The 15,825-nt window shown below is 36.3% G+C and overlaps 1 protein-coding gene across 3 annotated transcripts in view; it reads right to left on the bottom strand.

The window, feature by feature from the left end:
• The window catches only part of otofa (otoferlin a), a 62,877-nt gene that overhangs the window by 14,072 nt on the left and 32,980 nt on the right, over positions 1 to 15,825 (bottom strand). For all 3 annotated transcript variants that reach the window (XM_046836828.1, XM_046836830.1, XM_046836827.1), the window contains exons 6-24: positions 15,254 to 15,324; positions 14,834 to 14,951; positions 14,496 to 14,550; positions 11,257 to 11,388; positions 10,057 to 10,119; positions 9,857 to 9,941; positions 9,571 to 9,730; positions 9,118 to 9,304; positions 6,932 to 7,118; positions 6,552 to 6,775; positions 4,455 to 4,563; positions 4,141 to 4,324; positions 3,645 to 3,765; positions 3,422 to 3,522; positions 1,937 to 2,027; positions 1,724 to 1,840; positions 1,488 to 1,640; positions 1,164 to 1,353; positions 69 to 193 (exon numbers count right to left, since the gene is read on the bottom strand). In XM_046836828.1, the coding sequence (XP_046692784.1) occupies positions 69 to 193; positions 1,164 to 1,353; positions 1,488 to 1,640; positions 1,724 to 1,840; positions 1,937 to 2,027; positions 3,422 to 3,522; positions 3,645 to 3,765; positions 4,141 to 4,324; positions 4,455 to 4,563; positions 6,552 to 6,775; positions 6,932 to 7,118; positions 9,118 to 9,304; positions 9,571 to 9,730; positions 9,857 to 9,941; positions 10,057 to 10,119; positions 11,257 to 11,388; positions 14,496 to 14,550; positions 14,834 to 14,951; positions 15,254 to 15,324 (2,473 nt within the window). The remainder of the gene's footprint in view (positions 1 to 68; positions 194 to 1,163; positions 1,354 to 1,487; positions 1,641 to 1,723; positions 1,841 to 1,936; positions 2,028 to 3,421; positions 3,523 to 3,644; positions 3,766 to 4,140; positions 4,325 to 4,454; positions 4,564 to 6,551; positions 6,776 to 6,931; positions 7,119 to 9,117; positions 9,305 to 9,570; positions 9,731 to 9,856; positions 9,942 to 10,056; positions 10,120 to 11,256; positions 11,389 to 14,495; positions 14,551 to 14,833; positions 14,952 to 15,253; positions 15,325 to 15,825) is intronic.

Below are 15,825 nucleotides of genomic sequence, written 5' to 3'. Positions count from 1 at the left end.
ACATAAAGAGCAAAGAAGAAGACTTCATTAAAACTAATTAATAGAGAAAGTATTACAGAGAAACACACCTCTGTGACTTGGCTGTATGTGGAAAAGAAGACCCTGGCGAAAGGATCTGACAGGCCACTGTCATCAGCAGCAAACAGGCTACGGGCCTGATACATGTGAGCTCTTAGCTGGAAGACCTGCATACCTAAAAAAAACATTTTTTAATTTAAAAAATAATTTACGATCATGCTGGCAAACTAACTGCTGTTATATCAAGCAACTCTACAGTATACTTCAGAAAGCACATCCACAATGTCTTTATAAAAACAATAAAGCTGTATAGGATAACAATGATGTGACAGGGATATTTCAAGTTCTAGTGATAGTTTTAAATCAGGAAAACAGTCTACAGTTTACAGCCAACAATCTGATATACTTAAAAAGAAAAAAAAAGACTATCTACTAATGCTTTCAGCACAGACAAAATGAGTATACACTTCTGATAAGGTTTTCCATGAAAAGCTAAACTAACTAAATGAAAGAAAATAAAACACATATAATACTATGGTAACTATTATTATGAAAAAAAATAAATATTAAATTTTTTATTCAATTTATTAATAAAATATAACACTATAATAGTAGTTGTTCATGGAGAAAAATATTTGTTTAGCTGGGCCAAAGCACCAAAAACAAGAAGGATACAGGAAAATAAATAAATATAAAACAGACATGGGTATAAAACACAAAATTGAACGATTGAAACTATCAATCAATCAATCAATCAATCAATCAATCAATCAATCAATCAATTCATTCATCAATCAATCAATCCATTCATCAATCAATCTATCTATCTATCTATCTATCTATCTATCTATCTATCTATCTGTCTGTCTGTCTGTCTGTCTGTCTGTCTGTCTGTCTGTCTGTCTGTCTGTCTGTCTGTCCGTCCGTCCGTCTTTCCGTCCATTCACCAATTCATCTATACAGTATTTCTTTTGTTGTTTCAAAATTTCTATAGAAACTTAATCAAACTGAATAGCTAACACATTAATGTCACTCCGATCTGAATTTGGCAAAAAAAGACTAACAAGTCAGAAATCATCTTAAGACACACTAAATGTTCCTGTGCACAGTCATGAGAAAAGATGATTAACAGGCTGCATATTTACTATTATAGACGAGGGTACTGGGAGGCACAGATTGTAGGCCTGTTCCTTTAGCCATTTTATTTTCCTCAAATCCACTGGGCAGGCCACTCAAGAAGTCCTTCCTTTGTTTGCTCAGACCAAGCCATAAGTACAACTCCAACTTAGCTTGAACTGTCCAGCCAGCTGGGCCAAAGCTCTTCTTTCCAGGCAACTGCATATAATCACCAACATTTTATGAATAAATGTAATACTGATGTACTCTTATCTTCATTAGGAGTTTGAACTTAAAGAAAAAGCAAATAGGGCAAAACGTCCATGAGAAAAAAAGATAAAAGAGTGACTTACGCGGAGAAAGACAGCGCTGACTTTCCCACAATCTTTACCCATCTCCTCATCCACAATTGAGTAGAGGATGTCTTTTGAAGGAATGCGTGCATACGCTATACGCTTATTGTTACTTATCATCCAAATGAACACATCGGGAATACTATGCTGTGGCTGGAAAAAAAAAAAAAGATATTAAATTACCAAATAGTAATGTTATATAATGTGAACATTTTGAAAGCTGTTCTTCATCTAACCTCATCAGCCATGAACCGGAGCTTCTGCAGGAAATTCATAGTCAGTTTGAGTTTTTCTCGCACAGCATTTTTCTTCACTTGTGAGCGCATGGTCTTAGCTTGCTGCGCCATACTCTCCTACAAAAAACACAGCAAAACACATTTAGCACATGATGTTTGAGCATTTATAAATCCTACATGGTGAGTGTGTATTGTGTAAGTATAGTGGTATACCATCTCTCTTAGACAGGACTTCAGCCTTTCCCGGTCCAATTTGGTTACACCAGCCTGATTCTGATCTTTATTGGCCAGAGTGACAAATCGACTGTCAGAAGAAAAATAGGAGAATGATGAGAATTTTCTAAAATAGGTCAACTGATTGCATTTATTTTGGTAAATAATTCATAGTATGATTTATAAAACCTATAAAGCTTCTACTGGTGGTCATTTTGTATTATATTATTGTGTGGTTTAATGCTCAAATCGAACTGGTCAGAAATCTTCATTTTCATTTAACAGCACAGGCAGATCCAGTTATAACTTATTTTTCTTCTTCTTTTTTCGGCTGCTCCCATTAGGGGTCGCCACAGCGGATCATCCGTCTCCATACTACACTGTCCTCTACATCTGTCTCTTTAAAACCAACTACCTGCATGTCTTCCCTCACCACATCCATAAACCCACTCCTTGGCCTTTCTCTTTTCCTCTAACCTCTTTCTCCTTACTCTTTCCTGCACTTCCTCATTCCACCAGAATGTCTCTTTGTCTTCCTTTCTCTTTCCAGATGTCACACAATGTCTCCTTTCTAGCTGTCTCCCATATCACTTCTGCAGTAGTTGCCCAATCATCCAGCACCTCTACACCACCACTGAGCCCCCTGTCTGACCTCTTCCCTGAATCTCACACTTCCTCCTTTAGTTTCCACCATATTTTTTCAATTTTTCAGTTCTAAATCTCTTCCTCTTCTTCTTCACCTCCAAAGCCCGTCCTACAGACCACCATCCGATGCTGTCTAGCTACACTTTCCACCTGTGTGCACCTTCCTCCACTCTTATACGTCAACAGATCCGGCTATAACATGAACAGTAATATTAGTTTGCTCATTCTAAGATGGTATTATTTCTATATTAACAATATAGGCGATGTATTAGTGTTTATTCCATCTTTTAAATAAGTGATAAAAGGAACAATATTAGATGTTCCAAACCATTACATATAAATATAAACCATTAAATTAAATGTGTCATTATATATTAGACATTATAGTCATTGTCAAATTGCTGTGGTACAATCATATTAACACACAGTAGATTTTAATGTTATAAGAACATAACTCACTTCAGTGTCACATCATGATGCATCACACATCTACATCCTCCCGCATCTACCCCATTCATAATTTTTGTAACAGCATAGTCTGTCATGTTATTCCTTATATAAGGTCTGGCAATGGAATTAATATATTGAATTTTTCAAGATCTTTTTTTTGTAGCCTGGAAGTAATTAATCACAGTAGCAATTGTGTTTGAATGAGGGGGAGTTTTTCCTTGCCACAGTCAGCCCAGGCTTGCTCATAAATACACATCATTCACATTACTTCTTAAATTCTGTAAAAGTTGCTTTGAGATCATGTCCATTGTGAAAAGCGCTATAGAAATAAACTTGACTTGACTAAATAAAATTGACTTGACTTGATAAAAGAGGTTTAGCTATACATACTTGCAGCTAGTGCTCAGTTCCTCCAGCACACCCCTCAGTCTGCGCTCAGGATAAGCCTTTTCTGTCTTCAATATCTCCTGAACATCATTCAGACCCTCTTCCTATTAAACACAGATTTTCAGAGCTGAATAAAATATATTTTTTTTCAAACTGTAACAAGATTGTCTCCTTTAATGAGTTCTGGAAAAAAACCAAATTGGACAAATTGGATCATTTGTCTAACCAGTTTATCTGCAATCTTGTCCATTATATTTGAGTTGTAGAAACGTCTTCTGTGATCTTGCCACCAACTCTTGATGTAGATGCAAGGCTTCGTTTCAAAATATGGCAAATGGAAGTAATTGCTGAAAAAGTCAAATGCACAATTTATAAAAAAATGTTAAAATGGCTGCACTGAAAAAATAATTTAAATATTCAGTTTAACGGATTGATTCAAAGGGGAAAAAACAAGAACAATATAAATAAAGATACACATTTGATTGAAAAAAAAAGATTTGAATGATACAAAATTAAAAACTCTCAACAAATCATTTAGAAACTCTGTTTACATTTTCCTTAAATGGCAAAAACAAAACATTAACATCAATTAATTACTAACTTTTGTAATTATAACATCCAAAACATATGCCCACATACAACATGAGATGACATGAACACAGTAACATGCTTCCTTTAACCTTGAACCGCACATGCATTAGCTTTGTTCACCTGAGACTGACCTGTCAGTGACTACAGGCTTCATGAGGGGGGTAGAGGACAGAAATGCCACATCACCATCTTCATCATTCTCCTCTTCACTGGAGTTATGGATCAGTTCAGACTCCTCACTGTCACCATCCCCTTTACCTTTTCGTTTCTTTTTTACTGGCTTGCTCACACCATCAATCTGGTTACCATAGTTACCTAGGAAAGGCAAAAGCATAATTGGAAAGGTCATTAGGTTCAAATGGTGTATCATGTTAAGTGTACACATTTTTAAACACTAATGTTATGCATACTGAACAACCTTGTCAGGCTAATATCAATTACCCACCAATAGTGACTTCAAAGTTGATTGGTTTGTCTCCAATCTTCCTGTCAATCATAGTGGCTTCTAAGAAGGAACCAAACAGAAAAAACTCCTCTACCTTTCCTGTGGAAACCTGAACACAAATAGAGTTTGTAGACTCACATCAGAAAAAATGGCAATAAAGACTCAAAACCCTATCCACTTTTTAGTGCAAATAGACAGTGGAATTCTAAATCCCTACAGTGTAAACAAGTTGCCAGTGTGTTCAGTATGATCATATTGTAAATAACCGTACTGAGTACCTTTGCTGCGTAGGTTCTTAGCTAACAATGAACAGTATCAACGCAAAAGAATAATAAAAAAATCCTGTCCAGAACCCCTTACAATGTGACCCCTTTTTCTGCCAGTCTTTAAAATTCCGATCCAGAAAAAGACAAAGTGTCTTATTAGAAGCTCTCATCCTCTCATACTGCTGGTTAATACACCATCTTTTCTTGCTCTGGCTGATTATGGCTGATTAAGTGAGTAAAATCAGTTAATTTCATTATTTTATTTCTATCTGATCATAAATCATAGCTATGAATGCAATGTTTTCCAGTAGTTTTTATAGTAAAATAACACACTGGACTGCCCTCCGATTTAATCCATAAAAAAAAAAAATAAGGTATTGAGTTTTTGTGTACCATTAAAGCATTGCTCTAAGGCATTTTATGTAACACTTTATGACGCTTGTCCTGTCAATGTCTAGATCCATAAATGTGTTTTTACTCTGTAAACCTATTAAACATGTTCAGAATTACTATGGAGTATCTCTGAACCGACCAACCTCAGGAGACAACCAGTCCTCGACCCCTCAATAAATATTTCAGGTCCCATGGGCACAAGTACAACCCAGACAAAATGAGATCCTAACCTGAAAATACAACAGTGCTGATTTCCCCAGTATTCTCAACTAAATATATTTTATATCTATTTTCATCTACCAGTTTGTTTTTTGATGGAAGAGACAACAGTTTTTGTAAAAGAGTAAAAGAGTAATAATTACTCTTGGGGTAGTCGTGAAAATGTAAGGCTCATTACTTCTTAAATTCTAAAAACAATGTATAATTCAATTAAGGGTGATATATACACTGGCAGGTGAAGCTTTTAATATCTACTAATATGTGTATTTGCCTTATTAATCATTGTCTTATTTTCTGTGTGTTTTTCATGCTCTAACACACCCACTTCTGTTCAGGAAGGGCTGTTAATCAGCTGATTAGTTGAATCTGTGTGGGAGCAGGAAAAGCTACTAAATTGTCTAGGACAAGATATACTGTAGGACAAGGCTAGAAAACAGCCTTAACATTAAAGTAATTTTTCCCTATGCCAGAATTCTGAAAACCAGTCAAAAATGCTTAAAATTCTTGTTTTGGCCAACTCTAAGAAAACCTCGCCTATAAAAACACCTGTAGAAAGAAAGAATATTGTACCAAAATGATGTGGAAATGTTATTTTGAATACTTTTTGCCTTTGCTATCTGCATGCAAATATCATGTTGAGTATCAAGCTTACATACTATCTAAATGTCCTTTACTCACACAAATTGACATAAGTCTAATCATTTCTGTTACTAATAAAGATTACAAAATCTAAAATTGTCCATGAACAGTAAATTGACTAAACAGAGCAGGGCGCTAACACTGTGCAAAACTTGCAATTTTCAAAAACATATATAGTAGAAAATATAAACATGTAACTATGTCGAGAGTTTTATCAGGCTCATATGGGTCTGAAATGATTCGGTATTATCAGCCTAGAACGAGTCTGTACAAAACAGTGTGTATGAATATATTACAGTCAAAGCTATTTAATAGTCTCCATACACTTTTTTTTTTTTCAGTCTTAAAAATATTTGTCCTAATGCAAAAGAAAGTGGGTTCTCAAATATAGTAACACTTTGATTTCTTCATAAATGTTCCTCAAAATATGCAAAAGTCTAAACTAATAATGCACCAATAATTGACTTTAATTCAGGAAAACTGTAAATCAATCAAATGATGAATCAAGTCTGGTCTCTTGTGTATTTTAAATATGCAACATCAACCACTGTCAAGATGTCTGAAATATTTAATATCTTACTTCTGATACATTTGTGATGGGCTCCACCTGGACCTCAGGGGAGATGTTTATGTCTGTAGAGGATGTGTCCAAGATCTCCACAGCAAGACTAATGAGGAGGCGAGCCCTGAAGGACACACCCTCTCCGACCCCCTCGTTTAGGTCCTGGTGTTCATCCATTAGTGTGTATTGGCGTGTGGAGCCATACATGTTCACCCAGGCTGGCCCCAGTGTTGGTAAGAAACCTAAAGAGGGTACAGAGAGGTGAGCCAAATGCTTATGTTTCTGGGAAGACACCAATTTCCTTGCTAATGTCTTAAACAGTTTGTTCTAAAAAAAACACTTTCAGTCCCACTTTCTAATTTCTTATACAGTGGAGGTAGCATGCCCTTTCCTTGTACCTTTGTCTCCGTCATTTGAAATCTTGCGCAGGTCAATAAAATGAGTTCCTATGGCAATGTCAGTAACCTTGTCGCAATCCCGGATTTGAACTTTCATGCGTTTACACAGGGGTGGAAACATTTCTGTGAAGATGATTTGCTCATTCCAGCAGGGCTCATAGGTGCCCTTTTGTATTGCAGTTTTCCCCTGTGGACACACATACAGAACATGTAAAGAACATCAGATAAAAGCCTACTTCAATAAAGCAATCAACAGCATTAGATAAAAAGTATATTGTTGCAAAAGGGCTAACTAGCAGTTATTGTTGCAGGTAGCAATTCAATACACTTTTATACAATTCTAATCCCGAAATGCATACTACACTGTAGTATAGTAGTATAGCAGCTGTTATACACTAAACAGAACAGCCAAATACAACAGATAGCCTCTATTGCAATATATACAAACAAAGCACAGTAAAATTCTATTCTCCATTTATCCCACATTGTGAAAAAGCTGGAATCAGAGGGCTGAAACAGTAGTGTTTAAAGTTCTTGCATAAAGTCCCACATTGGCAGATATGGGGTTTAAAGCTTGGGCACACAACCTACTGATTAGCAGACCAGAACCTTAACCATGGATGGAGTCTGGTTATTTTCATTGTGTGCTTTCATTACCCAGTCTGTGATCATGTGTATTTTGTTATCTGATCACTGCATCTTTTAATCTCACATTCAGTTAGCCATCTTTCTGATTAAACTATAGCATGATGACTATCCCATTTAGCATACATACATCACCTATTGCTGATTAAATACTACCTGTGCATTTAAACCTATCAGTGCTAGAAGATGATACACAATCTTGGGAATTACTTCTTAAATCTACACAAGACCACAATGTGATGTACAAATTCAACCCAGTTTCTTTTCACCTTGCTTTCCTCTTTGCTAATCAGTCTTTTTTTTTGCTAATTATTAAATATACTAACTCCCATGAAATGATAAAAGATAGAATGTAACGAACATCCATTAAGAATGATTTAAAACAATTTTGAGACAATATCATCCTAATCCAACAAGTTGTATGTAACACTGTACCAACATTGGTTAGATATGTGTGTATGAGTATGCATGGGTGGGGGGCAGGGGTTGACAATAAATATAAAATTTCTCATGAGCAATTTTTGAAGGGGACACAAATAATACAGTCGAATTGTACTTATAAAGACACAGTGTCCCCACAGTGAAAAACTTTGCTTTTATCATTATTATTGTAGCATAGAGACTGCGTTATTATGGTTATTTTCAAAGTTTTTCTCAGGTTCAATGACAAAGCAAAACAAGGAATTAAACCTTTTTTTTTTTATTTTATTTAAAATTAATTAAGACACTTAGGAACAGAATAGAAATTGATTATAAAAATACAGTGGGGTGAGTTCGGATGTAGCACAGTGCTCATTCAGTAAATGCACAGATAAACAATAAGCATAAATGTGTGTTAATGTTAAATTAACATTATACCAAGTCGTCCCAAATAAAACACTGCATGGGAAACGGCTTTGGTGTGTTAGTGTCAGTGCACTATGCTACAAGCTATTGTAAACAAGCTAACGTTCACTAGATAAGTGATATTTTAATCGCTAATAAAGCAGATTCAAGGAAAATTACATCGCTAATCAGCATTTTTGTCGCAACTAATTTATGAATGAGTCTGCATCAACTACATTAAAGAGAATCGCTTTATTTAAAGTGAATAAAATACCCTAGTTAATGGAGTTGAACATTAATTGAGCCACAGACACACACCTGACAGAGTGTGCAGAGTAGGTGAGATGAACTGGGAACGCAGGCAGTGGGTCAAACCACTGTGAGGAAGGGGGTGGGGACTCTTATTTAGGTATACATACATATATTTTTCAAAATAGAGAGTGCGATATTTTTTGAATATTTTTTTTTTTTTGAGACACACAATCCTCGGATGGGGGGGACATGAGGATTTACGCCCATGTGTGTATGTGTAATGTGTCAAAAGCCCCTTGTCAGTTGTTAACTGGGAGATAGTATTACAGAATAGCCAAAATAACATTGTGTTATAGAAACATCGTGTTATAATATTTTTCTCACTTTTTTCAGAAAAAAAAAAAGGAGTGCACTTAATAAATCACTTTAAAGGACAACTTTAATAAAGCATTAAGAAAGGTTACCTTCTGTCCAAAGAACTGCACTAGAACATAAGGGTCCACAAGGTCTCTGCTTTCCCCAATTAACGCTTTTTTCACATTAGCCATGATGCTGGTATTCATTTTGGGCAGACCTTCTGCTCGGAAGATCTTCAAATAGAAGCGAGCCCATTGCCTCTCTGCTGGCATGCCCTCAGGCACCATCAGATTCCTGAAAGAAATTCAGGCTAATATAATGAAAAAAGTATTTTATATCGTATCTGGCGCACATATAGTAGTATTTAAATTACAGATCCTGACGATATAAAACGAGATATAAATCAGAATTAATAGAAATTGTGATAAATATGTTATTCTGATCAAAGTAATTTCTTCATATTTAATTAAATGACTCCTTTAAAAAAGTGACTGTAATTAGCAAGCTTTAGAATTGAAATAATTTTGACAATCTCTAAATTTAGTATCTAGATGTTTTACCCTTCTATGTCATCATCCTCCAACTCATTGGCCTTGTGCGGGGTCTTAACCATGTCCCCTTTGGCTACCACTGATATGTCACATTTTACATAGCCTTTGCAACCTGCTGTGATGTCATCAGGGTCAGACAGCATGGCCCATTTATGATGGAACTGATGCTCTGCAACAAAAATTCATCAAAAGAATTCATGAGAAATTAGTCATTTTGTGCCACTGTTTATTAATTTATCAGAAGATTTAGTAATGCCCAGTTTTAATGTCTAGTATCACTTTAATTATTACTTACCAGGTTGTGAGTAGATTGTTCCTATATCTATTTTAAAGGTGCCAACTAGTGTGCCACTTCGCAATATGTTTTTGGAATGAATTACCTGCAGGATCATAAACAGAACCTATAAAATCCACTAGTTATGTTTCAAAAATAGATCTTGACATGTAATTACATATACAATTCTTATTGCAGTATAGCAAATGGATTTTGCTCACCGAGAGCTTCAGGATCTTGTCAAACATGACATCAGGTGGAACATGGAAGTCAAATACAAAGTACTGAAAAAAGAAACATCAGCAAATGTGACAAAGAAAGATTTCAGTATGAAATGTATTTTAAAGACAAAACATTTTATAGAGCCATTTGTTTAAAGTTACTTTATAAACAATGGAGTAATTTGATTATACAGCACAGTGTATTTTTTCAGTGGACAAACAAATCAGGGTGTATCCCAGTCAGAAGCACTGCATGACAAAAGAGATCAAAACCCTCAAGGCCTGAAATTTCACCTTCAAGTCTGATGAAAGGGTCCTTTAAAGTGTTGCTATAGCCAACTTAAAAAGAGGCACCAAGGATCACTTCACCAACAACAACCCACAACAGATGTGGCAAGGTATTCAGCAATTAACCAACTACAAGACCAGGTAATGCATGACCTCCAAAGCACACAGAATGAAGCCGACGCTAGCTTCTTTAAGAAAGAAGGAAGCGCTGCAGGGATGCCGGAAGTGTGGCATGGAGATGCAGCGTCTCGTTCCCTATGTAACCTACGTAAACTCTGTCTACAGTCTGCAGGACCCATTGAGACACATCAGGCAGAGCTTTCCAGGCTGCTGGGTAGTCCCTTAAGGGTATCAGTCTCTCGAGACTGAATGACAGTCCTCAGATCTGCTATCTCACGGGACAAAGCGCCGCACACAATCCCTCACTGGGGGAGTGCGAGTGGTGAGGCACTGTTTCTGTACCTCTTGAAGCCATAAATGCCTCTCTGTGGAGGCTAGGACGGCCATAGACTGGCCAATGGCCATAGCAGCCTCCTTAGTGGCCCTGAGAGCTAAATCCGCCGACCTCCTGGCCACCCAAGATGTTTCCCATGTTCAGCTCTAGCAGCACGTCAGCGTGATACGCCTGCAGCACTGCCATGGTACCTTGGGGTCCAAAAAGTACGGCAGACCCCGATGTTTGACATTGTGCCTACTTGACTTGAATTAATGATTTAAAATCTCTACATGTATTGATTTGGCAATAACCTCTAAGTTGGCTTCACAGCAGAACATAGCCATTTCTCATATTTTATTTAGTTTTTAAAACATGTAACAAATATCACAAACATAATAAGTAAATGAACAGGATTTATAATAGAAGATGGAGCAGTCTAATAGTCTAATATAAGATGCAAGCACAAGATTGCTTACCTCAGAGTAGTAAGGAGAGTTTGTTGACTCTTTCATTGATGTATATTTCTTTTCCTCTCCAATCTCTACACACACCAAGGGATCCATGTTTAAACCAACAAGCTGGCGAGCCTCAATCACCATAACACTAATCTGCAAAGCAAATTACATTTAAAAAAATAGGAATTATTAAAACGTCCCTATCTCTTCACTCTGGGACTGGAGTCATTACACTATTTAACGTATTCTTTAAATTAGGTATTGCGAGTTTTCCTTAATGGTTAATTGTTGTCCTTTTCTGAATGGGTTTAGTTTAAACTTTTAATGTTTTACCCTCTGTTGTTGTCAGGGATCCACTAGCCACACCTTCACCAAACCCACCTATCACTCCAAGTAGCTCTCCATCCTACTAACCACCTGCACCTGGCACTCATCAGCCACCATCCAATATAACCTCCGTTCCCCAACTAGTTCATTGTCCGTTCTACAGTTTAGGCTGAAGAACCATGTCGGACTACCCAAGCTACAGATATTCTGTCCCGTGTTTGGAATACTGTTGTTTGCTGGACTTTATAAGTTTTACGAACTCTCTGCGCTTAGCATTCACCAGGTTTAGTCAAACCTGGAGTTTATGTTTGGTTCTCCATTTTCTGCTCTTTGCCTTTTGTTTTTCATTAAAACCTCAGTTTGTTACACTTCGGTTTCCGGCACGTTCTTCCGCCTGACAGTTGTAAAGTTCTACATAAAACTTTTTGACTAAACACTTTAGATATATATTAAGTAATAGTTGATGATATCTAGACCATTAGCACTTTTAAATGCCACATCTTCCATAGTGCTACTTAGTATATTTGGTTGTTGCATGCATAATGCACTAAACAAAAAAACCAGGATGATATTTTAGTGACTGAAGATCATTTAAAAGAAGGTAAATATATTTAATGCAAGAATATTGTACATTGTCAGTTTGCAGAAATACTTTACCAATTAAGCCAGTGGCTGGGAAACTAAATGTGTGGTTCTAGGTTTCTTCAGTACGCACCAGAGTTATTAAATCCCACCAAATTCTCTTAATATAATTTCAAAACAAAATGGTAAACTGTGCATCATGGATGCACTTAGACCCACTTAGAAATGTCCACTGTGAGAGACATAATCTAAAAAAAAAATCCAGAAATCACAATATATGATTTTTAAACTATTTATTTGTATGATACAGCTGCAAATAAGTATTTGAACACCTGTCTATCAGCTAGAATTCTGAACCTTAAAGACCTGTTAGTCTGCCTTTAAAATGTCCACCTCCACTACATTTATTATCCTAAATTAGATGCACCTGTTTGAGGTCGTTAGCTGCATAAAGACACCTGTCCACCCCATACAATCAGTAAGAATCCAACTACTAACATGGCCAAGACCAAAGAGCTGTCCAAAGACACTAGAGACTAAATTGTACACCTCCACAAGGCTGGAAAGGGCTACGGGAAATTGCCAAGCAGCTTGGTGAAAAAGGTCCACTGTTGGAGCAATCATTAGAAAATGGAAGAAGCTAAACATGACTGTCAATCTCCCTCGGACTGGGGCTCCATGCAAGATCTCACCTCGTGGGGTCTCAAAGATCCTAAGGAAGGTGAGAAATCTGCCCAGAACTACACGGGAGGAGCTGGTCAATGACCTGAAAAGAGCTGGGACCACCGTTTCCAAGGTTACTGTTGGTAATACACTAAGGCGTCATGGTTTGAAATCATGCATGGCACGGAAGGTTCCCCTGCTTAAACCAGCACATGTCCAGGCACGTCTTAAGTTTGCCAATGACCATTTGGATGATCCAGAGGAGTCATGGGAGAAAGTCATGTGGTCAGATGAGACCAAAATAGAACTTTTGGGTCATAATTCCACTAAACGTGTTTGGAGGAAGAAAATGATGAGTACCATCCCAAGAACACCATCCCTACTGTGCAGCATGGGGTGGTAGCATCATCTTTAGGGTGTTTTTCTGCACATGGGACAGGCGACTGCAATGTATTAAGGAGAGGATGACCGGGGCCATGTGTTGCGAGATTTTGGGGAACAACCTCCTTCCCTCAGTTAGAGCATTGAAGATGGGTCGAGGGTGGGTCTTCCAACATGACAATGACTCGAAGCACACAGCCAGGATAACCAAGGAGTGGCTCTGTAAGAAGTATATCAAGATTCTGGCGTGGCCTAGCCAGTCTCCAGACCTAAACCTAATAGAGAATCTTTGGAGGGAGCTCAAACCCCGTGTTTCTCAGTGACAGGCCAGAAACCTGACTGATCTAGAGAAGATCTGTGTGGGGGAGTGGGCCAAAATCCCTCCTGCAGTGTGTGCAAACCTGGTGAAAAACTACAGGAAACGTTTGACCTCTGTAAATGCAAACAAAGGCTACTGTACCAAATATTAACATTGACTTTCTCAGGTGTTCAAATACTTATTTGCAGCTGTATCATACAAATAAATAGTTAAAAAATCATATATTGTGATTTCTGGATTTTTTTTAGATTATGTCTCTCACAGTGGACATGCACCTACGATGACAATTTCAGACCCCTCCATGATTTCTAAGTGGGAGAACTTGCAAAATAGCAGGGTGTTCAAATACTTATTTTCCTTACTGTATATATATATATATATATATATATATATATATATATATATATATATATATATATATATATATATATATTCAAATTTTTTTTATTTGTATAGTGATTATAACATTGTTTCAAAGCAGTTTTACACAGATAATGTGGTGATTAAAAGTGAATATGTTCTTTATAAGTAAGTTTGTCCTTGATGAGCAAGCCGGTGGCGACTGTGGCGTATATATATATATTTGTGTATATATGTATATATATATTTATTCATTGTAATCAATTTATATATATATATATATATATATATATATATATATATATATATATATATATATATATATATATATATATATATACACCTTATTAACTGTATTAAAATTAATATGTTTCTGAAAAAAAAACATCACAGAATCCACACTGCACATAATCAAAGCTAAAACATCAAACGGAGTGGGTTTAATTTAGTGTTTCAAAGCATTCATATTTCAGAGAAAATAACACATTTTCAGCAGATAAAAATGAGAAAAACATCGGTTGGTATGTTATTAAGCCTTGAATTTAAACTGATCATACATAAAGTTGAGTTGCAGCTATTGTGAGTTATTAGTTTGGATCTCTTATCATGACTTCACTTCCTTGCATACCTGGTAATCCACAGGCCTTCCCGCAGTAGGCTCCATCTTAATATCTGGCTTTGATCTGGAACATATTATAGGATAATAATTTAATACTATTAGCCTTGCATACACTGTCAGAACAAAATGAGTATTCATCTGTACCAGTCACTGAGGTGGTCCCCTTAAGCATGAAAGAGCCCTTAATGTGTGCTCTTTCATAGAGTCGTTCATAACACTATTGCCCCAGCAATGACTAAATACACAGTTAAGTTCCCTTTGTTTCTGAAAATGAAGTTATGAAGTCTAAACTGTAATAGGTCCTTTTGGGCAACAACAACACATTTGCATTCTGAGAGTGGATCTACCTTTTGTTGGAGACATTAGTGGTCACTGCAGTAACAGAGGCCAGGGAGATAGTGTCAGGATCACGCTTTTTCATGCCTTTGTGGTCAATATCCTCTGTTTCCAAGATGGCAGGATCATCTAGGCACAACCATAAAATTACATTAAGGGCAATAATATATGCATTAACGTTCAGACTTTCAGACAAAGCATTATTACTTATTGTACAAAGCAAGAAAGTCATAATCATCTGGATTCATAATGGAATGCTAAGCAGCTTTTAAAAGTAGATAGCATAAGCAAAACAATCTGCACTGGCAAAAATCCTCTACCTATAATTGCTGGCAAGCATGCAGACAAAGAAAGTTCAGTGTGACCAATTATTCCTGTATTTGTGCTATTGCAAAAACATTCAATGGCTATTCAAAAATGTAGACAATTACCTTTCTTGTGGTTGTCTTTGGAGCTGCGAACCTTTCCAAGCTTCATGGCTGAAAACACTCCTTTCCCTGCTCTAAAGTATACAAAGACAATATACAGTTAAAAAAAAAAAAGGATATATAAGACATAAAATATATGTCTGGATATACTAAATAAATATATACACACTGTATACATCATCACTTGAGAAGCAAATATTTAATTAATTCTTTCCAATGTATATTAATATTTCATAATGCATATGTTATTATTTATTTATTTATTTTAAGGAGCAAATGCCAAATAATTACAGATGGTTTGAAACATAAAACAATGAATTATGCTTATAAATGCATTTAACATGTATAATTATTAACAAAGTTCCAATGCATACATAATCTTCAGTAAGAAATATTGTGGTTGGTGTTTTCACAATGGAAAGTTTTTAGCACATAAACACGTCAGCCATTTCCCAGAGAAAAAAAAAACAGTTACAATAGCACTGGCCTTATCCGGTAACACAGCACTGATATTATACTGCTCAAATATCAGCAGTATTACAAAAGGCTGATGATGTCACAGCCTGGCCCGACAA

Source organism: Silurus meridionalis, chromosome 23, assembly GCF_014805685.1.
Source record: "Silurus meridionalis isolate SWU-2019-XX chromosome 23, ASM1480568v1, whole genome shotgun sequence".
In the NCBI taxonomy this organism is placed as follows: Eukaryota; Metazoa; Chordata; class Actinopteri; order Siluriformes; family Siluridae; genus Silurus; species Silurus meridionalis.
This window is presented reverse-complemented; position numbering and strand designations above follow the sequence as displayed.